This window comes from Cibotium barometz, chromosome 10 (genome assembly GCF_041138505.1).
Source record: "Cibotium barometz isolate CiBa-2024 chromosome 10, ASM4113850v1, whole genome shotgun sequence".
NCBI lineage: Eukaryota > Viridiplantae > Streptophyta > Polypodiopsida > Cyatheales > Cibotiaceae > Cibotium > Cibotium barometz.
Window position 1 is genome coordinate 57,126,629 of NC_141055.1, and position 27,538 is coordinate 57,154,166.

A 27,538-nucleotide genomic window follows, 5' to 3' on the forward strand; every position below is an offset into this window, starting at 1 on the left:
TAATACCTCTCTCTCTCTCTTTCTCTCTCTCTCTCTCTATATATATATATATATATATATACAAACACACACACACACACAATTCACATATTGAAGCTCCTTGTGAGAACTGCCTCATACACCATGGAACTTGGAGGGACACATACACGTGTCTCTCTCTCTCATGGGGCTTCGTGAAGCCTCTTGTGGGAACTCCCTCATATACCATGGGACTAGAGACACTTCTCCATATATCTATACACAGAGAGTATATACACACACACACGCACACGTTGAATACACCATGGGATATCTCTCTCTGTCTTATAAAGACCATGATCCACCCCGTTGGTCGTATATGCCCTCCTGTTGCATTCTACCAAAGTCTACCAACGTTAATACCCCTCTCTCTCTTTATATTTATATATATATATATACATACATATGCGCGCGCACAATGCACATGATCCACAGACTACGAGCCTACTGTTTTATGCCTTTTATACTACTAGAGTTTTTTCTGTCTTTTCTTGTCCATTCGGGGATGGCAACTTGGATCGATTGTCTTTTTGCCTTGTGAATGATCGCGCGGAGTCCCGACCGGGCCGTTCCTTCCCCGCGCCTTCTCACCGTCCTTTGACTGGTTGGCCCATCTCCATTCTGACATTTGGCCATGTGGTTCCTCTCTCTCTCTCTCTCTCTCTCTCTCGACTCTCACAGATCTCTATTTGTCTCTCTGTCTGTGACACGCTTTGTATTCTTTCAACACCGCGTAGCAAGTTTGTCTTTTAGGTTTTCCGGTTTCTTCATAACAGAATATATATTAGCAAAAATTACACTCACCCAATTACTCCTAGCATCATAGCTCTACTCCTCTAGGATTCTAATCTCTCTTTTTTTCTGCAGATTGCCTCTCTATCCAACACTCTGCATTTCCTTACAGTTTAGCACAGCAGTTGCCCAAATTACTTCCCAGCTTCATTACAGCATCCGTACACCATTGCAGCGAATTTGGCACATTTTTGGGGGGGAATTTAGCTTCATCAGCCGCCTCCTTCATCTCCCCATCTCAATTAAAGCAAAGCTGTTTTCTTTCTTCTGCTTAAGTGAGCTCTGTGTCGATGCCATTGCAACGCAGATCTAGATCTGCACATGCCTATACACATGGAAATCTCAACATGACTCTCTCTACATGGAAACCTCAAGACTTCTAAGCACAGTCCTCGACACTCTTCTTCTTTCAACATTTTCTACTTGAGCTCAGTCTGCCACACCACGCTGCACTTCCCCTCGCATTCTCCTGGAGAATGGAAGGTTTAGGACAAGGCTATGATTCCTTTGTAGAACGCATTCAGTCAGACTTTGTCTCTGCTAAAGCCTCATCACAGAATGCAAGCAATTCCTCTAGCAGTATCAATGGGTACCCACTCTATCCGCCGCAGTACGGCAGTTACCCCTCCCCTTCAAATGCTTTCACAATCAAGAGAGAGCCTTCTCCCTCGCCATCCGATACATCCATGCCAGGTGGATCTGCATCTGCAGATGTGGCCATGCAGGAGAGTGCCACATCATCGGGAATCCCTAGCCATCAAGGGCACAGATTCAGTACAGATGTGAACCTCATGCCAGACATGCCCTCTCGCCACCGAGGCCACCGTAGAGCTCATTCAGAAGTTGCGTTCCGACTACCCGATGACATAGCTTTTGAGCATGGTGAGCCCACCCTGTTTGAAACCCCGACGGTGTCAGATGAAGCAAGTGATGATTTGTTTTCTATGTACATTGATGTAGACCAGTTCAACTCGCAGTCAGAGACATCTGCAGCTGTGCATGGCTCCAAGCCCTCGTCAGATTCACACTCTCTCCTACCACCCCAGCCACATCACATGCGGAGTGTTTCCATGGATGGTGTGTTTGCTGACTTAAACATCAGTACAGGGCTGGCTGCAATACCTGCCAATCACATGAAGCCAGGGCACCAGCACAGCAACTCTATGGATGGCACTGTGCCAATCAAACAAGAGCATCCAACGTCCGAGTCCATCGAGGCAAAGAAAGCCATGGCCGCTAACAAGTTGGCTGAACTTGCGTTAATGGACCCTAAGCGAGCAAAGAGGTTGGATTCTTGTCATGACTTTCTGTTCACTATTTTGAAGCATACCCCTGTAGTGCATTTTGATTTTGAAGAAACACCATCCATTGTGGATAGGATAATGGCAAATCGACAGTCAGCAGCTCGGTCGAAAGAGCGTAAAACGCGTTACATATCAGAGTTAGAGCGGAAAGTACAAACTCTTCAAACAGAAGCTACTACTCTCTCTGCTCAACTAACCATGTTGCAGGTAAAAGGCTTCTGATACAAGTCTCATCTCAAAACAAGATAGATAATTAATTTGTTTCCTTAGATGTTTTCCTTTATGAGTGTTTATGAAGGAACGGTTTATGTTAGTCCATCTTTGTGGTTCTGAGATTGGTTGATCCATTTTTGTGATTGTAGAGAGACACCTCAGGATTGACATCTGAGAACAGTGAATTGAAGCTTCGGCTCCAATCAATGGAACAACAAGCACAACTTCGTAATGGTATTATTTATTATTATTTCATTTTTGATAGTGGGGTGTGTGTGTGTGTGTGTGTGTGTGTGAGAGAGAGAGAGAGAGAGAGAGAGAGAGAGAGCCTTCAAAAGACCCCATGGGTCTATGAGACCAACAAGTAGTACAATGAGTCCATTTGCAAGGCCAACACCAATCCCTGAACTAAAGGCGTTGCACCAATATCAAATTTGCAAGGCCAACACCAATCCCTGAACTAAAGGCGTTGCACCAATATCAAATTTGCAAGGCCAACACCAATCCGTGAACACTAATCCGTGAACTAATTGCCAAGGTCGAGGAATTTTCCGAGGTGGTAGAAACACCAACAATACTTGTGCGAGCGTTCTCATCGGAGACAGAGTCAAAGACTTGGAGCCGATAGTTGGACCAAACAAAGATGGAGAAAAAGTGCATCCACCCCAATGCTCCAAGTTTAGTAAGAGGGGTTTAGTAGGAGGGGATGTCACGTGCTCATCTTAATCCAGCACCACATGAACATGCATCCTACTTGTAGGCACTTAAAGAGTAAGGCAAGATATGGGCAGATTTGATGGCCCAATGGGTGTCTAGGAGTACCGAAGATTTTCACCTATGGATGGGGCATGCCACCAAAGCATCAAAATACAGGTTGCCAACTTGCAAAAATGCAACGCAACGCACAAAAAAAAAAGAGTTTTGGAAAAAAGAAAAAGAAAAAGTGACTTGGTGATGTGGATATGGCACTGCCACATGGCAAGATAGTAGCGCAGGGCAACCTTACAGGCTTGGAATGATGGGACTAGCTTTTGGAAAGTAGAAGATTAAAAGCTTTTAAACACTAGAAAGAGAAGAGCTTTTATGATTAAAAAGATGCTTTTTGGGCTACAAGTGAGTTTTAAACACTTTTCTCAAGTGCTTTTGGGTAAGAACTATAAATTCAACTATTCTCTCATTTTTGGGACATGTAAAATCTAATATAACGAGGAGGAGGAGAAGGGGGGGGGGGGGGGGGGGGGCAAGGCTATTGCGACCCCTAGTGTGGTGTCTTCTCTTTGTACTCTCTCTCTTTTGTTTACTTTCAGATTTTCTCAAGGTTTTACGCATGAATTTGTTGTTTTCTTGAAGATAAGCTAAGTATATATGCCACAACCCTTACAAAGGCTTGTTACAATGGTATTAGAGGAAAGGTTATATCTCTCTCCTATGAGGGGTAACAATCTTTACATGTGGTGCTTTTTGCTTTTCCTTCAAATCAAAAGTCTTCATCAAAGAGATCACCCACTCCTCTACCTTCTTGGGGAAGGAAGAGAAGCCATTCCAACTTAGCCCACTCTCATCGTGGGAAAAGCCAACATAGTCGGAAAAGGTCCAAGAGCCCATCTTCTTCATCAAGCCTTCCATCTTCCTCCTCCTCATCTTCTTTTCTTCTTCTTCTTTCTCTTCTAGGTCACTCTCTCCATGGCATGGAAAGAACGGGACGAAAGGTAAGTGAGATCAAAAGTCTTCGGTACTTGAGAAGCATGAGAACTCCAAGAATAGGTTTCAATGTCAAGAATCGGTTTCCTATAATGAGAGTTAATGATTTAGTGGATTGGCTGGAAGTCATGGTATTCTTTAGTCGGATTGACTTGAAGAGTAGCCATCATCAGATTCGGATCCAACCATAGGATATTCACAAGATTGCCTTCTGTACCACTTTTGGATTGTATGAGAATTTGATGATGCCTTTTGGACTTACAAATGCTTTCGCTACCTTCAACCATGTGATAGATTGGATCTTTAGACCACATCGGAAGTATATAGGCACTTTCTTTGATGACATCATTTATTTTCCAAGACCGAAGAGGAACACAAAAAGTAGGAAAAGCTAAGACAAAGCTAGACCTATCAGTTGAGGATAATTGTTTAATTAGTTGGGGGGATGTCACGAAATATAGGTTGTTGACATGCAAAAACCCAACGCAACGCAATGCCACGCCCCAAAAAAAAAACAAACAAACAAACAAACAAAAAAGTTTTTGGGGAAAAAAGAAAGAAAGAAAAAGTGACGTGGTGTGGTTATGGCGATGTGGCATTGTCACGTGGCAGGATGGTAACCTCACAAGCTTGGAATGATGCGACTAGCTTTTGGAAAGCAAAAGATTAAAAATTTTTAAATACTAAAAAGAGAAGAGCTTTTATCATAAAAAAGATGCTTTTTGGGCTATAAGTGAGTTTGTAGATTATTTATCACAAGAGCACTACATATTTTGATGCTTAGTATCCTACGAGATACAGGGATGCTTCTAGTACCTTTGTTTGGGCCTTGACCATGGGTGATGCATTACACAGAGATCAGAGGTGAGTGGGCATTTAATTAATAGAGCTAAGTCATCACAAAGACAAACCACTGAGGCACCAGACCGAGAGAGGCGAGATACCATAGTGACTTTGTAACGTGATCCTTATGGAGAAGCATAATTAATCATGATTAATGCTAAGCTATAAATTAATGCGAACCACATGCTTAACGATGACATAGAGAGGTAGAGAGAATTAGAAGAAAGAGACTCTTCACCTAACATACTCTTGTATTTTACCAAAACATGAATATATAGAAAAATGTCGACAGATTCACATCAGATCTGAATCATGAATGTTCTGTAAACAACGATGCTATGCATGATCACCCATGCACTAAATGTAAATGCAGGTGTACTCTTGTATTTTACCAAAACATGAATATATAGAAAACTGCAGATTCACATCAGATCTGAATCATGAATGTTCTGTAAACAATGATGCTATGCATGACCACCCATGCACTAAATGTAATTGCAGGTGTACTCCATGAAAACGCTTATGGAAGATGTGCATTTGCTGATGTAGATTACTGTCTGGGGATCTGTGGCTGTATGCACTGCTTCTCATGCACTAGATTGTTGCCTGGCTATATTAGCTCTGTCTGCAAGAGGATCTATGGATGAACATGAATCTGTCTATAAATAGGCATTGGTGGATAGGCTGGTTGAATGTCTTGTGGCATGGGTACTTAGCTTATCTTCAAGAAAATAACAAATTCATGCGTAAAACCTTGAGAAAATCTGAAAATAAACAAAAGAGAGAGAGTGGAGAGAGAAGACACCACACTAGGGTTCGGAATCGCCTTGGGCCGCGGACTCCCCTCTCCAAGTTATATTTGATAAAACCCCTTGAAGGAGTTTGAGTACAAGTTCTTAGAGCTAGAGAGCTCTCTTGTCTTTATACATGTCTCAAAATGATGCTGAATTTATAGTTCTTGCCCAAAAACACTTGAGAAAAACGCTTTAAAACTATCCATCTGATCCATGGGATACCTTGTGCTGTTCCTATCTTAATCCAACGATGATGTCAAGATACTCTCAATTGGCCAATGACAATCCCTCATGAAGTTCTATCTGGAATATTGAAGCTTTGGTGAGAGCTTAGTCTGGGATATCCATGTCTGGTCTATCTGAAACTGGGTCAGATCTAGGTGGATGATATTTGAAGGCAATGTGACACAAGCCAACTGATAGTAGATGCATACCAACAATTGCTATGACCCTTTTGTGCTAGTTGTCTAGAGGACTGACCCTTCTGTGCTAGTTGTCTAGAGGACTGCAATGCTAGCTGTGGGAGGCGATTTGTGTAGTGTGTAAACATGATGTAGGTATGTGATGGTCTGGAACATGGCGCTGATAACCAGAGTGTAACTATTTGGCCCTCCTAGCTCTATTTCATATGATGGAACACATGACCGGACACATGGACAGGTTGATGAAAGCATGAGAACAAGGATCATGAAGTTGGCTCAAGAAAAAGCACCAGTTTTGGTCAAAAAACAAGGAAAAGCAAAAAGTCAAACTTAGTTGACCGCAAGCCAAGGGCACCATTGAAAAGAGGAGATTGAGTTGGATCAAAAAGCTAAAAGCCACTTTTTCAAAAAGTAGCTCCAAGGCCAAAAAGCAAGGCCTTGAAAGGCAATAAATCAACTTTGGCAAAAGAGGATCAATATTTTATTATTATTAAAGTATTAAAGCAAAAAGAGAAAAGCAAAGTATAAAGTATTATTAATATTAAAATATTAAAGCAAAAGTATAAAGTATTTTAATAATATTTTATTATTATTAAAATATTAAAGCAAAAAGAGAAAAGCAAAGTATAAAGTTATGCTTTTGGCAAAAAGCAAGGCTTTCCCAAGGTATAAAAGAAGCATGAACCTCTCCCTTCTCATCATCGGAGATTATCCTCACCTTCATCATCATCGAGTGTGTGGAGAGCAAGGTGATCATTATTAACATCATCATCATCTTCGTCTACTCGCCTCCGCTGCCCAAATTTGGCCGTTGCCCAGAGCTGGCCACTGTCCGCCACCACCGTTGTCGCCTCCACCTCGCTTTTGATCACTGTTGCTGCCCATAGCCACCAGTGCCGCTTGCATTTTCCTCCCGATCCAGAGCAAGGGGATTACAGTCGGGCACTCGTATCCGGTTGTTTGCTTTTTCGAGAAGCATCTTGAGGATTTTCCTGAAGATTGGGTATTGAGTTCCCTCGAACATCTTTGAGGTTTTGGATTTGGATATTGGATCTAGTACTAGCGCGGTGAGAGATTCTTGTAGGTTATCTCCGTGTGGTGTGCTCGGCATCAGAGATTTCGTGCCTCGACATCGACTCCTTGGGTTTCTTCACCGACATATTTGCTTGATTTTGTATTCATTGGTTGTATTGATCTTGGCCAGCGTGCTTGTGGATTGTTACTGAATAAATTCTTGAAAGGAAGTGGGGCTTGTTCTCGCTCAATGTGGTGTAGTGTGCAAAGTTCCCTAACCTCTTTTCTCTCTTCCCCTCTCTCTATATCTCTATCTCTTGGATACGTGGTTGAGTCTGTCACGGCATGCCCCATTGGGCTTACAGTGGTATCAAAGCAGGATTTCTCTTGAGATCTAGGACTTCAGGATGGGAACTAGGGCCATCTATCCATTACTCATGAGACCGCGGCCATGTCATCAAAAGAGTACCATGACTTTCAGTAGTTCAGACGACTTCTGAGAGACGAAGAATTCCTTGCTTGGAGAACCAAGAGGGAACAGGACCAAAGAAGGGAAGTGTTTTTCAATGTGGAAAGACACTTGGCTGTAAATTGTCCCAATCTGCCAGAGCAAGAAGCCAAAGAGACCGGGAGATCATCAGAATGACAACATGAAGTAGGCCATTGCAAGTTTTGACAAAGAAAGCTGTGGGATCTTTGTGGACCAAAGTTGAAACAGAACCCTTTGAAGCATTGAAATTTTATGCTAGCAAAGGACCAGTGTTGGCTATTCTAGACCTTTTTGTGGTTGAACATGATGAGATTGCACTGGAGCAGTCTTGAACCAAGAAGGTCATGTTGTGGCCTATGAATATTAAAGACAACAAGATAATTGATGTGTTACCTCAGAGGCCCATGAGCCATGTAGTTCCTATGGGTTATCTTATGGATTACCATATGGATTTCACTTTGATAAAGGATCTTTATGCTACCAAAGAGGATTTCAAAGATGTTTTGGAACAGATTACAGAATGAAGATTTGCTCTTCTTATGTCATCAAAAAGGGTTTCCTTATGATGCAAACCCATTTATGTGAAAGGATTTTGAGGCTAAAAGTGACAACTCAAGTTTGGGAGAAGCTACTTCTATTGGCCTAGCAGAAAGGACATTAAGCTATATGTTCTAGAATGTTTGGTTTTGTCAGAAGGTCAATCTTGATCGACACAAGCAAGCAAGATTATTGCACCCATTGAATGTTCTATGGGAGAGTATTGCTATGGACTTTATCTTTGGATTGCCAAAGTCAAGGAATAGAAATGATAGTATTTGGACTTTTCTTTTTCTAGATTACCAAGAAGATCAACCGTGTATATCATTGGTTGGACTTTCCATAGCATGTAAGATACATTTTGCAGTTTATTGGAACCATGGACAGGGTTATCCTCAGAGGAGCCTGTATTGAAGGATCCACTAGGGGTGAAAGAGCTAGAACAGATTTAGTTTCATTCTGTGAGAAAAAGAGGAAAGACAGTGGTTAGAAAGTTCCTCTTGGAATTCGAGAAATATTCGCTATTAGATGCGAGAGAAGTACTTCAAGGACTATCCAGATATACTTCGAGCTTATGAGGAAGTGGTTGGTCCGGGTGTATTTGAAGTACAGATATAGATGTCTTGCGATCAAGACAGATTCAAGAGGGAGAGATTGTACCTCTGGCCCTCTTCATTCTATATATATTGGATTGGAATTGATCATTATTCTACTTATATAATGATTATTTGGACATGCTCTAGTTTGGGTGGCAACGATGTCTAATAGCCCAAGGAGCGAGATTTGTATATGGACGGCAACGATGCGAGATATCGTGGACTTCATAGTCGGACAGTCCTAGTGACCAGATGGCCCAACTGACTGTATTGGACTTCGCAATCGGGCAATCATTGCGACCAGATGGCCCAGATGACTGTATTGGATTTCATAGTTAGGCGGTCAATGCGACCAGATGGCCCAAATGATTATTGATGAAGTCTCGACGGTCCTAGTGACCAGATGGCCTTGAGCGATAGCGAGTGGTTTCCCTCGAGAGCCAGATAGCTCAGCACGGTTTCCGATGAAACCAGACAGGACAATCCATGAACAGAAGGATCGTTACTTGTGCATTGCATACTGATGTATGTTTGAACTTCTTTGGCTTTGTGTGTTGTTTTTGATGTGTGGATAATGCTTGGAATTATGGCATGTGATAGTTCATTGGGCTCCAGACTACCTGGCCAGTACCTGGAGTATCGAGTAGACACGAATGATGCATACTTGTTTATTGACTAGCTTCTGTCTAGTTTTGGTAGAAGGTACGTATGCATTTATTATATCTAACACATGTGAGAGGCCCTGAAGCATAGTCACATGGGACGCGAAATGGGGACGGGGAACGGGGACGGAAAAGATTGAGAATGGCCGTTCCCTGTGACTATAGAGTGACATGGGACGGGAATGGGAACGGGAAGATGCTGCCATCCCCAACATTCCTGAGTCTAAAAATGCCCATTCCCTGTTACTATGCCCTGAAGAAGCACCATCAAGAACAAAGCCATTCGTCAAAGATAAGGCATAGAGATGTTCCCAGATGGGCACATGACACCATAGATATGGGGAAAGACCAGATACACAAGCTCACCCGACAGAGCTAGTACTAGGAAATATTTGAAACATATGGATGTACTTGGAACACATGGGTATACATGGAACTGTGGGAATACGTAGCAGATATGAGACAAACAATTGATAGCACATGTAGCAAGACTCCACGATGAAGATGAGAAAACGCAAGAGAGAACCACCAGCCTAAAAACGCAAAACTGAGTGTGGAAGAGCAAACGCAGAAGAGAGAGAAGCTGTATGAACTCTGCTATATACAATAGATCCGGTACAATATACTGATGTGGGGGTAGGGGTGGTATTTATTCCACTTCCCTTTGTTGGTCGGTCAGCCACCATAAGATAGCCGACTGGTGGCTGGGGATCTCCACGACTGCATACAGGCAGTCGGCCAGGTACAAAACAGGCGGCCAGAACTGACAGCCCCCCACGACAAGTAAAATAGAAAAAAATATGGAAAAATGGGGAAAACTGAGCAAAGCTCCTGGGCGGGCATACCCACAACAAGGGCCCTCTGTGAGCACTATGGTACAAACAGGAGATGACTTCTAACACTTCCTCTTAGCTCTTGGATGTGGAACCAACCCCAGTGAGTTGGAGTGCTGTCGGAGCATCGCCTGAGGTAGAGACTTTGTGAAGAGGTCTACCGCATTGTCCTCCGTCGAACAAAACTCTAGCAAGATGTCATTAGCAAAAAACTTCTCACAAACAAAGTGACTCTGGATGATCGTGGGTTCCGCCAAGGGAAACCCAATCGCGCCAAGCAACCTCTGCAACCACACCACCTCGCAAGCAGCTTGGTATTCTGCCTCTGTAGACGACAAGGCAAAAGTTGGTTGCCTCTTGCTGCTCCATGAAACAGCTCCTGAGCCAAGGGTAAAACTCTGGCCTGATGTAGATCTCCTTGTTTTTGGATCTCCTCCCCAATCTGAGTCGCTCCAACCTTGGAGTTTGACTCCATCCATTGTTCCCCCTCTAGTATCATAGAAGAGTCCAAGATCCTTCGTACTGTGTAGATACCACAAGATCCGCAATCTTGCGTCCCAATGAGTCTTCAAAGGCGTCTGCATGAATGAGCTCAACAGCCCCACCGAGAAGCTCAAGTCCAATCTGGTGTTTAGCAACCAAATCAATGAACCAAACCGCTTCCGAAACAAAGAGGCATCAACCTGCTCACAAGGATCATCAACCGTGACTTTGGTATGCCAAGTCTTGGGAACCTGCGGAAGACCATACCTTCCGGAACCTGTAAACCACCCCCTCTGAACCTGGAACCTCAAAGCTTGGAGATTGCTCAACAGACACCTCCTCTTGCAAGTCACCATCTGCCACTTGCTTGGCTTTCCTACAAGTCCCCTGGGAAAGAGCTTCCTCAACTGCAAGAGGCTCTTTGTCTTGAATCATATGAGACATCAAAGCACAGTTCACCTTTAAAGGCTTTTCTGATTGACAAATGCAAGAACTGGAATGTCCCTGCCTATTGCTGCCAACATTTGGCAAGCCATCCACCATCTGGTCCCGGAAAGCTTGCTCTAGCGTATCCACATTCAAGTGGTTATGACGAAACTGCCACACATCACCTAACTGAGAACCTGTAAGAGAGAGTGCTGAGAGTTTGTAGATCCCATTCTCCACTCCGCCTTCCCATACAACCTGGCATGTTACTTTGTCCCGTAGAGCAACAAAATGCTCATCAAACTCCACCTGTACACCAGTCTTGCAAACCTCATGCACTGACAACAAATGAAAACCAAGAGATGGGACAAAAAGAACCTGGGAGGAATGCTTCCCCCCTCTGCCATCAATGTGAATAGGTATAGTGGACTCGTCACGAATCAGGATGTGACCTACGTGCCTTCGAAGATCCTGTAATAACTCCCCGGAAGGAGTCACGTGCCTGGAAGCACCACTATCAAGAATCCACTTCCGAGTGTCCCTAGCGGTGAGTCCAACCGCCTCCCTACTCAAAGAAGATGAAACGCCGGTGTCCATAATCTCCACGTGCACAAAAGCTGGAGTCTTCACGGTTACTGCCGAGGAATCTACACCCTTCTCGATGCTCCGCTTAGGACATTTCCTAAAATGAAGAAGAGGCTGCAATTAATATGCAAGGTGGCTGTCCAACGGTGATGGCCGCCTTCTACCCAATCTCCAAGTCCTGAACAGCCCAAGAGATCTCCGATCAGCACCAAAAAACCAGTAGTCCCGCAAGCTCTTCAAATCTCCCGCAAGGTCTTCAAGAAACAGTCCTGCAAGCTCTCCAATGTCTCCAACCTTCAAGCCTTGAGGCAACCTTCAAGCCACCTGAGGCTCTGATACCATGTCGGAATACGCAGCGGATATGAGAGAAACAACTGAGAGCACACGCAGCAAGACTCCACAATAAAGATAAGCAAACGCAAGAGAGAACCACCAGCCTGAAAACGCAGAACTGAGTGTGGAAGAGCAAATGCAGAAGAGAGAGAGAGAGAAGCTGTATAAACTCTGCTATATACAATAGATCCGATAGGCCCCGAAACGGAGTTTCCTTGTGACTATGCTGGGCGGGCACACCCACAACAAGGGCCTTCTGTGAGCACTATGGTACAGATAGGAGATGACTGCTAACAGGAACATGTGGATGTGCTTGGAACACTTGCAGTCCGCAGTTGAGGACAACTGCGATATAAGAGGGAGGGAATGTAACTATTTGGTCCTCCTAGCTCTATTTCACATGATGGAACACATGCTCGGGCACATGGACAGGTTGATGAAAGCATGAGAATAGGGATCATGAAATTGGCTCAGGAAAAGCACTAGTTTGTGTGTTGATTTCCGTCGCGAAAAGAGTGCTGAATTCTGAGTATTGAAGTTACCGATTCTTCTTCGAAGCTTCCGCGTATTACAGTGGTATTAGAGCCTACTTCAAGTACAAAGATTCAGCAAAGAAACCATAATTTTTTCTCGCTCGTGTGGTTGGTTTTTAGACGCCGGTGGACTACCCCTTTCGGAGTGACTCCTGTCCCTCGAAGGACAGTTGGTTTTTAGCCTCCGGAAGCCTCCCACACAGATAGTGGATGGTCAGATTGCGTTCCGGAAAGGAATTGCATTTTTCTACTATGGCGAGCTTCGACGACGAGAGAGACTAAGAACCATGGGACTAGAATGCACCAGGCAGCCCAGCTAGGGCACCAGGCTTGAGTGTCACAGACATGTTCCAGAAGATGATGCGAGCAATCGCAGAACAGACAGCCAAGTTGGATGAGCAAAAGGCGCAGATCTTGGCTCTGGAGGAGCGTACCCGCTCTCCAACGTCGCGTTTTCTATCTCCTCCTCCCTCTCCTTCCATATCCCAGATACCAAATCCTCGACACAGGGACCCTCTCGCGGGGTCACAGCCGCAGCCAAGCTCCTTGCTTGAGTTGCAGATGCGTGCATTGGAGATCGGACAACGAGAAGACGACGCCATGCGACACGTGGAACACGAGCGTTACCTCAAAGCTTTGGACGCCAAATTGACACCGGCGGCGCCCTCGAATCATTTTCCCGAGAAAATGAACTTTAGTAAGTATAATGGTAAACTCGATCCCACAACTCTCTATTCATGGTTATATAATTTCGAAGCTTACTTTGCCGCAGTTAGAAAAACAGATACTGACAGAGTGATCTTAGCGAGTTGGTACTTGGAAGGTGAGGCCATTTCTTGGTGGACTCAGTGGGCTCATGCCCACACCAGAGCGGGTATGGCAGCTTATGTGTGGGACGAGTTCGTCCGCGACCTTAAGCAGCGGTTTCTACCGCCCCACTACCTTGAGCGACTCGAAGACGAGTTCAGGGGAGCGCGTCAGAACGCGCAACCAGTCCTTCAGTTTGCCAATAAAATTTCGACTTTATGTCTGTAATTAGGCTTATCTGATACGGACAAGAAAGGGCAGTTTTTGTATGGCTTGGACACGCAAATCCAATGGAAGGTGGGCCAGCCACCTTTGAGGACGCACTCTCGCTTGCGCAGAGTGCAGAAATGAAACATAATGGTGGCAAGCCCAAGACTTCCCAACCGGCTTCTCCCAGGGGTCATGCCTCGGGGGGCAAAAGCTTGAACCAGACGGGGTCTTTCCCAGGACAAAGCCCGGGAGCCTCTGGCTCCAAGAACTCGAACAATGCGTCAAAGCTTACTCCAGACCAAAAAGCGGAGGCAGGCAAGACTGGTGGCAAGTTAAGTGCCGAGGAGCTTTCTCAGTACAAGAAGGAGGGTAGATGTTTCTTTTGTCATACAAAAGGACATACTTCTCGGGATTGTCCGAAGAAGCCTCCAAAACCCGCCGCCTCCGCCTCCACAGCTTCCATGGTGAGCTCAACTCCCACACAGACCTCAGCGGCTACCTCTAGTTCTTCAAACCCCGGTGCTTCAGTTGAAGCAATTATTAGCCGGGAGCTCGAAGATAAGCAGAAGGGCGCCCATGACCAGGAGTATGAGCACAACGAATTGCTCAAGTCCTTTGGCTACATAGGTGGCCAGAGTGTCGTCGTCTTGTTTGATAGCGACAGCACGGAGGATGTGGTCATGGAACAGGCCGCTAGGCGTGCCCGTTTCGAGCTGACTTCGGTGGACAAACGGGTTGAGGGTTTTAGCACAGGTATGACAACGAGCGTCAAGTATGAAGCTCTAGGTGCTAAGTTAGTGATTCAGGGCATAGAGTTTGTGCGTGATTTTATGGTTGCCCCTCTTGTAGGAGCAGACATAATTTTGGGTATTCAGTGGTTTCACAAGTTTCTCCCTGATGTCAAGCGGGACAAGCACACGTTCCAAATCAATCGGAATGTGTCAAATGCCCCAGTGACCATTAAGTGTGAGCCAGGTATTCCGAACTTTCCGCTCATAAGCCATTTATAGGCTAAGCGAGCAGTCAGGAAAGGCGCATAGTGTGCGATGATTTACATCCAAACAGCCCAGACGGTGGCCAGTGCTTCCGAGAAGTACTCGGTTCTCCATGAAAGTTCCAAAAGATTTTTCTTCGGGACAGCCTCCCTCCCCAGCTCCCCCCGTCCAAACCGGAGGATCACAGGATTGACCTACTCCCAGGCTCGGAACCCCCGAGCAAGTTTCCGTATCGCCTTTCCAAGGCAATGGAATCGGAGTTGGACCGCCAACTCCAAGAATTGTTGCAATCTGGCTTCATCCGCCCCAGCGTGTCGCCATTTGCAGCACCGATCTTATTTGTCAAGAAAAAGGATGGCTCTTCCCGTTTGTGTGTTGATTATCGTGCACTCAACAAGCTGACTATCAAGAGCAGATTCTCGATGCCTCGAATTGACTATATTCTCGAGAGGCTGAATGGAGCAAAGGTGTTCTCGAAATTGGATTTAAAGAGTGGGTACCACCAGGTGCGGATTGAGGAGGGGGACATCCCCAAGACAGCCTTCCGTACGGAACGGACCCACTATGAATTTGTGGTCATGCCATTTGGCTTGACGAACGCCCCAGCTACATTTAACCGCATGATGATGCGTGTTTTTCGGGATTTGATTAGAAAGTGTGTGTTCATATTTCTGGACGACATACTAATATTTTCAGCTACGGTTGAGCAGCATGACGTTGATGTGGAGAAAGTCCTTAAGTTGCTGGAAAGCAACGAGCTCTACGTCAATGAAAAGAAGTCGGAATTTTATCTGTTCCAGGTGCATTACTTTGGATATATAATTAGTGCTGAAGGCATTCCGACTTGATCCGGCTAAAGTGGCCGAGATTGTCAACTGGGAAGTACCTCATATAGCGTATGACATTAGATCTTTTGTGGGTATATGCCAGGCATACTCCACTCACATCGACAAGTTTTTTGACCTCTCGGTAGATCTCACCGATTTGCTAAAGGGAGTGAAGACAAGACGGCAAAAGATTGGAATGACTCCACGAACGTTGGAGGCATTCTAGAACCTCAAGGTGGCTTTGTCAGAAGCACCTTGTTTAGCACTTGCCTCGTGGGACGACCCATTTCAGGTGATAACCGATGCGAGTAACATCGCAATTGGAGGTGTTTTACAACAGAATGGTCATCCAATAGCTTACATGTCTCGAAAGTTACTGCCTGCCGAGAAGAACTACTCAGTTTATGATCCTGAACTCCTAGCAGTGATACAGGCCTTGAAACATTGGAAACATTTCCTGTATGGCCGTGACTTCGAGGTTCGCACTGACCATCAGGCATTACGCTGGATCCTGACAATGCCAAGTGCACAGTGGAGTGATCGACAACACCGCTGGAGTCAGATATTCCAGCAATTCGGTGGTATGATTGAGTACCTTCCAGGAAAGGCCAATCCAGTGGCCGATGCTTTGAGCAGGAAGGGACAAGTGTCTACGATTCAGACCACTAGACTTGATCTTGTTGATACAGGACTAGAGGACATGAAGCACACGTACACGGATTTCGAGAAATTCGGTACACAGTGGGAACAGGCATTGGATGCCACAGGACCATGCCTTTTTTTGATACGCGATGGTTGGCTTTTCTACAAAGGCCGACTATGTGTCATGAAGTCATTCAGGGCAGCTCTTCTTCATGATGCCCATGACGCCATTACAGGTGGTCATAGGGGCATGAATTCGACTCTGGAGAAATTAGAACGGCAATACTATTGGCCAAAGATGAGGGGTGATGTGTTTACATATGTACAACGTTGTGACATTTGTCCAAAGGTGAAAGCTCCTCGTGGAATGAAGATAGGGTTGTTACAGCCCTTGCCAATTCCTGAGGGTCCTTTCCAGGACATTTCGATGGACTTTGTCACAAACCTGCCTCCCAGTCCGAGTAAGCGTGATACGCAGTGCTTAACTATTGTTGATAGGTTTAGCAAATTTGTTATGCTTATTCCTTGCAGGGCCAATGTGACCGCCGAGGATGTTGCCAAGTTATTCATTCGGCATTGGTACCCGATTGGCGGGATTCCTAGAACCATAGTGTCAGACCGAGATGCCAAGTTTACCAGTCATTTTTGGAGGGCATTGTTTGATAATTTTGGTACCAAGTTGAATTTTTCCAGTGCATTCCACCCACAGACGGCCAGACAGAGATATACAACCAGTTGGCCTTTGATGTGTGTGGGAGAAGAGAAGAATTAGGGTTAGGTTAATTCATGTGGGAGACATACACAGAGAAACAACAAGGGAGAGAGAGAGAGAGAGTTGTGGGGATAAGTCAACTCATGAGGCATGAGTGTGTGACTCCCCTATCACACATGTATATTGCACTAGTACACATAGTGCACTTAGTACATTAAAAGTACTAAGTGTACTATGTACTATAACTTATGGGCTTGTACACACTATAAGGGTGGGCATTATGCCTTTACCCCAACAACCTCCCACTTAAAGGCAAAGTGCCCTTAAGTAAAGGAAAAGAAAAATCAGCATGTACATGATAATATACAAGGCCATATCAAGGCTGAAAATGGCCTCATCCAATGCCCATCAAGTGTCTGCAATGAGCAAACCGCTCCGGAGGCAAACTCTTTGTCAACAGATCAGCCGGGTTGTCATCCGTGTGAATCTTAACAAGCTGAATTTGCTTGTTCTCTATCACCTCTCTGATGAAGTGATACTTCACATCCACATGCTTCGTCTTTGCATGAAAGACAGGATTCTTTGCCAACTGGATGGCACTCTGACTGTCACAATGCAACAATGGAAGATCCCCTGTATATCCCAAATCAACCACTAACCGAGATAGCCATAATGCCTCCTTGCAAGCCTCTGTGGCTGCAATATACTCGGCCTCTGTAGTAGATAAGGCTGTGCGCTTCTGCATCCTGGATATCCATGACACAGCACCTCCTGTGAATGTAAACACATAACCGGTAGTAGACTTCCGGTTATCTGGATGACCGGCATAATCCGAATCCGTGTAACCATGCACTAATGCATCCTGTTTGCCAAAACAAATGCACATATCCTGTGTGCCCTTCAGGTATCTCATGACACCTTTCACTGCTTCCCAATGCTTCTTGCCAGGGTTGGCCATGTATCTAGAAACCACTCCCACTGCAAATGCAATGTCCGGCCTAGTAGCAACCATGGCATACATGAGACTGCCACAAGCTGAAGCATACGGAATCTTGGCCATATCAGCCCTGTCTCTATCCGACTGTGGGCTGTCCATAGCACTGAGTTTCACATATGGAGGCAAAGGAGTACTAGTCTTCTTCCCCCCGTCCATATTGAACCTCTGCAAAACTTTGCCAATGTATTCCTTCTGAGACAAATACAACACATGCTGATTTCTGTCCCGAAGTATCCGCATACCCAAGATGTGATTTGCATCACCTAAATCCTTCATATCAAAGGTTTGATGCAGCCTCTGCTTCAAGGTATCCATCTCTTTACGAGATTTCCCGGCAATCAACATATCATCAACATACAAGATGAGGATCAATAGACTGCCATCCAAAGCTTTCTTGGTGTACAAGCAGTGATCTATGTCACTTCTCCTGAATTTCTGGGATTTCATGAATGTATCAAATTTATGATACCATTCCCTTGGTGCCTGTTTGAGCCCATAAAGACTCTTTTTCAGCTTGCATACAAGCTTCTCCTTTCCACTCACTGCATAACCCTCTGGCTGCTGCATATATATCTCCTCATGGAGATCACCGTGAAGAAAAGCAGTCTTCACATCCATCTGAATCAAATCCAGATCATCATGCGCAACCAAAGCTAACACAGCTCTAAGTGTGGTCATTTTGACCACTGGAGAGAAGATCTCCTCAAAGTCCACACCATATTCCTGCTTGAAGCCCTTAGCCACTAACCTGGCTTTGTATCTTGGCTTAGCATCTGGTGCAACTTTGAGCCTGTAAACCCACTTGCATGGCAAAACCTTCTTGCCTGCAGGCAAATGCACCAACTTCCATGTTCCATTTTTATGCAGAGAATCCATCTCTGACTTCATGGCACGCTCCCAAAGAGCCTTGTCTGCCCTCTGTAAAGCCTCCTTATAACATGAGGGCTCCCCACAGTCAGTGAGCATCAAGTAGTCAACCCCTGGAACAAACCTGTCAGGGGCTCTGGAGGGTCTAGTGGACCTCCGTACCCAATGACCATCATTTGCAGGTTGCTGTCCAGCCTGCATATCACCCATTGGTGGCTCCTGTTCCATGCCATAAGGCTGAAATATCATACCCGGTATCTCCTCTAACTGTGGTATATCCATAGGGATATCTTCTGCCATCTCTGGCTGTCCATTTGGACCATTTTCAGCACCATTTAAGGGCTGGTTATCCTGCTGTAATGGCTGATTTACAGCCCTTTGTTGTTGTCCATGATGTCCATCATCATCAAAGATGACTCTGCGAGGCTCCTGTTGCCTTGGAGGCTCCTTATACATGCATGTTTCATCAAAAATGACATCATTGCTGCGTATAATCTTTCTATTCACGGGATCCCAAAGTCTATACCCCATTTCACCTCTGTCACCATATCCTAGGAATATGCATTTGTGAGACTTAGGATCAAGTTTGGTGCGCATTTCCTTGCGTATGTGCACGTACGCAACGCAACCAAACACTTTCAAGTGCTTGTATGACGGAGGCTTCCCTGTCCATACTTCTTCTGGCACTTTCCCACCAAGCCTCGTGTTAGGTGACCTGTTTATAAGGTGAACGGCTGTCATAACAGCTTCAGCCCAAAAACCATGAGGTAACGCAGCATGTGACAACATAGAACGGACCTTCTCCTGTATGGTCCTGTTCATCCTCTCTGCTGTCCCGTTTTGTGGAGGATCATAAGGAGTAGAGAGCTCCCTCTTGATGCCTTTAGCATCACAAAAGTCCTGAAACTGTTTGGACATATACTCTCCACCATTGTCGGAACGCAAAGCCTTCAGTGTTTTGCCAGTTTGATTCTCAACATGAGCAACAAACTTCTGAAACACTGAGAATGTATCACTCTTCAAACGAAGAGGATAAACCCACACCTTACGTGTGGCATCATCAATAAAGGACACAAAATATTTTGCCCCTCCCAAAGAAAGCTGAGGCATCTCACATACATCTGTATGCACAAGCTCTAACTGAGCATCTTTCTGTCCAAGAGCTTTCTTGTGGGGGCACTGCAGTTGCCTGCCATATATACAATGCTCACAAAACTGAAAACTTGAAAACTTTAGAGAAGGCAGGTAACCCAAACGAGACAATTGCTCCATTCCCTTGACACTCATGTGTCCCAACCGGCTATGCCACATAGAGATTTCCGGCAGCTCGGTTGCATTTACATTAGCATGGTGACAAACACCTGCATGCATAAAATAAAGAGTGTCCACCTTAGAGCCTCTGGCAACAACCAGTGAGCCCTTACTAATTTTCCACTTTCCACGACCAAATGTGGTAACATAATCAGCATCATCAAGCTGTCCAGTAGAAAGCAGGTTCTTCTTGATCTCAGGCACATGCCTGACATCATGGAGCATAAGCTGTGAGCCATCTGAAAACACAAGCCTCACATCACCTCTGCCAATCTTGCATGCATGGTTATCACCCAAATAAACCACTCCTTCATTGCCTGCAGTATACCTGACAAACAAGTCTCTGCAACCTGTGACATGAAAGGAGGCACCTGAATCAATGATCCATGAGTGCATACCATGACCACCTGTAAGAAGTGAATGGGCATCAAGTGAAGACGTAAATAGGACCTCATCCTCACTGCCACCTGCATGTGACACATTGATTTCTTCAATCTTGACTCCACTTTTGCCCTTTGGCTTTACATCTTTGGCTTCATCTTTCTCTTTGTCTTTGCCTTTTCCCTTTTCCTTTTGATCATTTTTCCATTTGTAGCATTGCTTTTTAATGTGTCCCTTCTTGCCACAATAATGGCATTCCAAATCCTTTTTGGAGCGAGACTTGCTCCTTCCCCTTTCTTGGCTTTTTCCCCTTTGTTGGGATCTCCCACGTGCATTCATTGCATTGGACTTTCCAACAGAGTTGTTTTTCCTGTTCATCTCTTCTTGAAGAAGAGCACCCTCAACATCTGCATATGACAGCATAGCATGCGAATTGCTAGTGGCTGTCCTGAATGTGTCCCAACTCTCTGGCAAAGTGCATAACAGAAAAGTGGCTTTGAACTCATCGTCCATTGCCAACTTTTGATTAATGACCTGGCTGACAATACCATTAAACTCATTTAGATGGGCTGTCATAGACGCCCCTTCCTTCATCTGAAGACCTATGAGTTTCTTCAACCAATACACTTTGCTTGAGGCACTTTGTTGGGCATACAAGTCCTGCAATCTCTGCCACATTCCCCAAGCTGTCTTCTCTTCACGAATGCTGAAAAGTAATGAGTCTGACACAGACAACATGATAGTAGATCTTGCCAGCTCATCCATATCTTCCCACTCTTCAGCAGTAAGAGAAGCGGGCATTACACCCCTTTCTTTGATAGGCTTGTGCTGCTTTTTCTGGAGCAACACATTGTAGCACTGGGTTTGCCAAATATCATAATTATGCGAGCCTTCAAGCTTCTTGATGTGAAGCAATGAAGAGCTCTCACCTGTGGTTGCCATTGCAAAATGCAACCTGTCAATGCCTGACTCCCTGCAAAATGTGCAAACACTGCACCAAAAGCACACAAAGTGCTCACTGTTGTTCTCCCAAGCTTTATCTCCCACTGCGGAAGCACAAATGCAACTTTTCTCCCACTTTATGTGATGAAATCACCAAAATCTGGTTGCTGCAGATTTTGGACAGCACCTTAAATGTGCTCTGTTGCCCTTCCAAAGTACTGTATAACAGTACCAATTGCTCACATGTGATGTACCAAACCTGTACCGACAAGTACAGCAGCTGAAATTGAACCTTTTGGTCACTCAAAACAGTGTACAGCCATGCCAAAACTTGCACAAAGCTGTGCCAAATCTGTACCAGCAGGTACAATAGCAATAAATGCTCTCCTGGCTGTCCAAATGAGTGAAAATCAGACTTTTACAGTCCTGTACACTGCATACAACAGTCCCGAACAGAAATTGGGCAAAAACCCCTTGACTGCAAGCTGATTTTTGAGGATTCAAGGCATAAATGTTTTGCCTGCTGCTTTGCCAAGCTCAACAAACATACGAACTTGAAAAGCCCCTTGATTTAAGATCAATTTTTGATCATACATGGTACATTGACGCACATGAAGACATCTAGAGTGTTCAAGATGCTTCCCCCTGGCCACATATACATCCAAATAATGAAAGCCCCTTGATTTACAGGCACATTGAGTGCTTGTAAGGCATCAGCACATTATCCACAGCATCAAATGCGATCGCCTGCATGCAAATCAACCCAATCGGCACAAAAGCCCCTTGATTTGCACTGCGATTTGCTGCAATTTGCTGCAAATTTGCCCAAATGTGCGATTTCTCACATCATACAGCATGTATGAGTGCTTAATTGCACAATTACATCAAAAGCCCCAAATTTCGACATTCAATTTCCTGCAAATTGATCCTGATTGTGACCAATTTCCTGCAAATTGATCCTGATTGTGACCAATGTCACCCAATTTTGCCAATTTTGCTCAAAATTGAGCAATTCGACACCTGTACCTGCTCAATTGTTGATTGTACTTGCTCAATTGCAAATCCCAAAAAAAAATTGAGGAAAATACCTTGTAATTTTTGATTTTTCTTCAATTTGCAGGCTGAATTTTGTTGTTGCAGGAAAAGGGGGTGATGATGCTGCTGCTGTTCTGTGCAGGTGGGGGGGGGGGCACTTCTTGCTGATGTGCCTGCAGTGCTGAAGTTGTACGGGTGGCTGCATCTACCACCAGCTCATCCTCTGATTGGCTGTTGGCTACCTATAGCCCATGTAGGCATGTCTCTGATTGCCTTCGCTTCGCCTGCTTCTTCGCTCGCCTAGCGCCAGTCTACACCCAGCGCCAGCCTACATGACGGGCTCCGCCCAACACGTTGTGAGCCGTAAGCTAGTCGACGACCAACGCCTTTACGCACTCACAGCCACGTGTCAGCATTGAAAGCGCTGAAAGCGCTGGCCTCCTCGCTCGACGCCTGGCTGCTGCCTTCGCTGTCTCCACCTAGCAGCGCTACACGATTAGCGCTGCTGTTGACGCCCGCCTGCTTGTCTCGCCTATTGGAGCTGTCCGCCTTGTGGACCAGCGGAGCAACCAAAGCTTGTGCGTGAGGTGTCGCAGGGGCTAAGCTGCTGCGCAAGGAGGTCAAGGCTTCCTCTCAAACCTCGCCCTCACCCCGTTTTGTCCTCACCACGGCCCGCTTTGCTCGTTGTCAAGCTCTGCCACCAAGTTGATGGAGAATCAAGTGAGAGTCATGCTCAAAGACGACTGTCAGCAATTGCAGCTGCCTTGTCCTCAGCAACACCTGAAGAAAATCCCACTTCTTTCTCCTCGAAGGAACTGAAGCTCTGATACCAGTTGTGTGGGAGAAGAGAAGAATTAGGGTTAGGTTAATTCATGTGGGAGACATACACAGAGAAACAACAAGGGAGAGAGAGAGAGAGAGTTGTGGGGATAAGTCAACTCATGAGGCATGAGTGTGTGACTCTCCTATCACACATGTATATTGCACTAGTACACATAGTGCACTTAGTACATTAAAAGTACTAAGTGTACTATGTACTATAACTTATGGGCTTGTACACACTATAAGGGTGGGCATTATGCCTTTACCCCAACATGATGTGCTGAAATGTTATGTCCATGATCAGCAAGGTAAGTGGGAATCGTATTTGCCTTTAGTTCAAGCTGTTTTGAATGACTCTTTTTCTTCAGCGAGGCAGCGTTTGGAAGACCTTTCCAGTCGTTGTTAACCAGGACTTCGTCTTCAATACCGGAGGTGAGCAGAGTGACGGAGTCTTACTAGGAGATCTTAGAGTCAGTAAAAGACAGATTGGCTAAAGCGCAAGAGGCCTACACTCGACAGGCCAATAAAGACCGAAGGGATATGAAGTTTTCGGAAGGGGATTGGGTTTATCTTCGGATTATGAAGCAAAGACTGAACAGGTGGACAAGCAATGCCCAAAGTTGTCTTTCAGGAGCTTCGGACCTTTTCCCATTCGGAAAAAGATTAATGAGGTGTCTATGCAATTAAAGCTACCTCCGAGTTGGACTCTGCACGATGTATTTCATGTTAGTTGGTTAAAGCCATATGCAAGTCCACCCCCTTCAGAGGTCAAAGACAAAGCGGAACCAGACATTGTGGATGAAGCAAAAATTATGGTTCCAGAACAAATCCTTCTACACCGTTTCAAGCATGGCTTAGGCTGAAGACTACGACAGCTCACGAAGTTTCAGGACCGAGGAACTCATGAAGCGGTATGGCTCGACAAAGAGTTTTTTGAAGGCTATCCGGCGTTATTGACAGATTATTTGAAGGCTATGCAGCTTCCGTCAAGTTAAGCAGAAGGGGATGTCATGTGCATCCCGCACTTGGATGCCACGTAGACATTTCTGTACAAAAGGTGCAGGACGTGGGATGGTGAACTGGTCCCTTGTGAGCCCAGTCCGGGACGAGTCAACTAGGGATCCATCTCAGTCGTCCGAGGTCAGGTGTGCATTGTCCTGCACATGAGTCCAAGGTCAGGTGTGCACTGTCGTGCACATGAAACAGTGCCAGTCCGCGCTGTGAGTCTCCCTCTAGAATGATGTCAGTGGTTCTGTGTATCGGGTATGGTACCGGATGCCAGATCACTAAGTAGTTAGTGTTTAGAACAAGGGGCCAGCCCATAGGGCTACCCCAGATCTTAGTGTAGGCATGGGAATGGTGTGGAACCACCCCCATGAGGGCCAGGAAGGCCCAAGCTGAACCCACCAGCCATGGAGGGGCATTCATTTATCTCATTCTCCACCAAGAGCTCAAGCATAAGAGGCTAGACAAAGCCTAGAGGGTGCTAAGCAAAGGGGTGAAGGATTCAGGTCAAGGGCAGGGTATTCCCAGCCAAGAAAAGGTCAAAGATTGCTGTATTTTTTTTCAGATTTCTCATCATTCTAATAAAGCAAATACACCATCCGTGGTGGGGGCCCTATAGAGGGTAATTGGGACCCAATACTGTGTCCTCTCTACCTATCCCTCTCTCTCTCTCTCTTTCTCTTTTCTGCACTTCTCCTTTCAGTTTGTGCATTAATTTCCGTCGCAAAAAGAGTGCTGAATTCTGAGTATTGAAGTTACCGATTCTTCTCCGAAGCTTCCGCGTATTACATGATCATCATCAACGTCATCTTCATCTACTCGCCGCCTTTGCCCAAAAACGGCTGCTGTGCCCAGCTCCGTCGGCCACTGCCTAGCTCCGCTACTGTCATTGCTACCCAGCTCTGTCGGCCGCTGCCCAGCTCCGCTATTGTCGTTGCCACTGCTGCCCCTGCGCAGCTCCGCCCAATGCCGCCTCTGTGCACCGCTGCCGCTTTTGATCACCGCCGCCGCTTTTGATCACCGCCGCCACCGCCCATAGCCACCAGTGTTGCCAGTGTTTTCCTCCGGATCCACAGCAAGGGGATTGGCAGTCGGGCACTCATATCTGCCATTTGGGTGTTTACTTTTTTGAGAAGCGTCTTGAGGATTTTCTTGAACATTGGGTATTGAGTTCCCTCGGACATCTTTGAGGTTTTGGATTTGGAATTGGACTTGGGTATTGGATATTGGATACTGGATTTGGGATTTGGATATTGGATCTGGTACTAGCCCGGTGAGAGATTCTTGTGGGTCATCCCCGTGGTGTGCTCAGCATCAGAGATCTCATGCCTCCACATTGACTCCTTGGGTTTCTACATCGACATATTTGTTTGATTTTGTATTCATTGGTTGTATTGATCCTGGCCAGCGAGCCCGTGGATTGTTCCTGAATAAATTCTTGAAAGGGAGCGGGGCCTGTTCCCCGCTTAGTATGGTGTAGTGTGCAAAGTTCCCTAGCCCCTTCTCTCTCTCCCCCTCTCTCTATATCTCTCTCTCTTGGATACGTGGTTGAGTCTGTTCCGGCACGCCCCGCTAGGCTTACAAGAGGGTCTGATCAAAACTCTGCCAACACTAGAGCATGTGGCAGCGAGGGCTTACTCTTGATCATGTGTAAGAGCATCATAACCTGCAGTCTCTCCGCTCTCCTCCAATCATCCACTTCCATGTCTGGTCCTATGTGTGTGTGTGTGTGTGTGTGTGTCCATGAAGTGACAATATCATGGAAAAAACATGATTAAAAAAACCCAAGTAGAACACACACACACACACACACACACACACACACACAGAGAGAGAGAGAGAGAAGAAAGAAAATTATGTTAAAGTCTACAGAAGGCCAAAATGGCCTATGAGACCAAATACACGATACAAAGACCATGAAGGTCTTAAGTCAAATATCTGGGCTAGCAAAAGAAAAATGTCAAAAGTCTTACTAATCATTATCTAATAAAGCTACGATGCTAGGTTCACCTCAACTCAAGTCGGGTTGGACTTTGGTTTGGGTTTGCAGAAATCTGAGAGAGAGAGAGAGAGAGAGAGAGAGAGAGAGAGAGAGCTTTATTAATGTCTGCTAGAGGCCAGAATAATCTACGAGACCAATTACAAACATGAGACCATGAAAGGCCTTCAACTGAGCTAGGAGTACTATAACAAGAAACACTGGAACTAAGAAAGAAAAAGTTTTATCAGTTAGTGGAGTGTACTGGTTGGCAGAAACCTTCCGGTGGTGGTGGTTAAGGCTTGTGGAATTCTTGAATGAGGATTTTTCCATCATGAGAAAGCCTGCTTTGCGACTTGGCAGACCTTGGCTGATTCTGCACATTTCTGTTTTCCTGGGCTGGAGTTAACTCATCTGCTATCCATAGTTTTGCGCACTTCAAAGATTAGATTGCTTCAAAATGCCAATTGTGTCAGCTGTTGTTTTGTATGTGATAACTGTGGTATTGCCACAATGATCAAGCATGAATATCGATGGTTGGTGTTGCTTTTGTGTGTGTGTGTGTGTGTGTGTGTTTGAGAGAGAGAGAGAGAGAGAGAGAGAGAGAGAGAGAGGTTTTATGAATGTCTTCCAAGGCTGTATACAGCCTATGAGACCCAGTCAGCAGTACAAGGTTTTCCGATTGTGTGGAAAGACTAAGGTGACTGAGTGACCAAGTGCACTGAGTGACCCAGTGCTGGATGCCTTGCTGTTTGTGGTACTCGGGTGTGTGGGGGGTTAGTATGGTGTGTGTGTAGCCGGGTGAAATTCCGGTGTGCGACTAGGAATAGAATAAGACCTCATGGAAAGAAAATTGTTTACTGGCCCAAAAGGTTCCTAATCACAGGGTAAAACTGGGGATTAGGTATGTCCACATGCTATGCATGTGACAGAGAGATTTTTCCAAGTTATCACCATGAAAGAATGTCTTTTTCCTGCAGCTTTAAATGATGCATTAAGGGAAGAGGTCCAGAGGCTAAAGTTAGTGACGGGGCAGCTCAATGGCGGTAACAGACAGATGATGCCCCATTCAGGCCAGACACTCAATCAGCAGCTATACCAGATGCAGCAGCGGCAAGCACAATCTGCATACACCACCAGCCAGTTGCAAGGACAACAGGCAAGTTTTCAGGGCAATGGGTTTGGAGGACTGTCAACAGGTTCAGGAATCACACCGGAGGGAATGCCAGTCACTGGCACAGGCAGCTCCTTCTGATGATTCATGTGGTAGCTCATTGTACGGTTAGAAGTTTTGTTACAGGTGCTTCCAAGATCTTGACAATCCGAGAGATGGTTGGCCTTGAGTAGCTGTGGCCTTTGAAGATGGTTTTGAATATGGAACTGCCTTACGTGCTTTAAAAAATAATAAAAATTGTTATTCTTTATTTA

At 45.4% G+C, this 27,538-nt stretch overlaps 1 protein-coding gene across 2 annotated transcripts; it reads left to right on the forward strand.

The window, feature by feature from the left end:
• Positions 1 to 509: 509 nt before the first annotated feature.
• LOC147635090 (transcription factor RF2b-like) lies at positions 510 to 27,538 on the forward strand. Of its 2 annotated transcripts, none has more exons than XM_086804385.1 (5): positions 510 to 622; positions 886 to 2,095; positions 2,189 to 2,321; positions 2,477 to 2,561; positions 27,091 to 27,538. In XM_086804385.1, the coding sequence occupies exons 2-5, from the start codon at positions 1,287 to 1,289 to the stop codon at positions 27,363 to 27,365; spliced, it is 1,302 nt and encodes a 433-aa protein (XP_086660511.1). In that variant the 5' UTR covers positions 510 to 622; positions 886 to 1,286; the 3' UTR covers positions 27,366 to 27,538. The 2 variants fall into 2 exon arrangements, with proteins under 2 accessions (XP_086660511.1, XP_086660510.1); XM_086804384.1 differs by having other exon boundaries at positions 546 to 654.

Excerpts from the sequence above, each read along its gene's own strand:
- LOC147635090 (XM_086804385.1), top strand. The coding sequence starts at position 1,287 with ATGGAAGGTTTAGGACAAGGCTATGATTCCTTTGTAGAACGCATTCAG. Across the intron at positions 2,322-2,476 it reads CTCAACTAACCATGTTGCAG|AGAGACACCTCAGGATTGAC; the intron begins GTAAAAGGCTTC and ends TTGTGATTGTAG. Across the intron at positions 2,562-27,090 it reads ACAAGCACAACTTCGTAATG|CTTTAAATGATGCATTAAGG; the intron begins GTATTATTTATT and ends TTTTTCCTGCAG.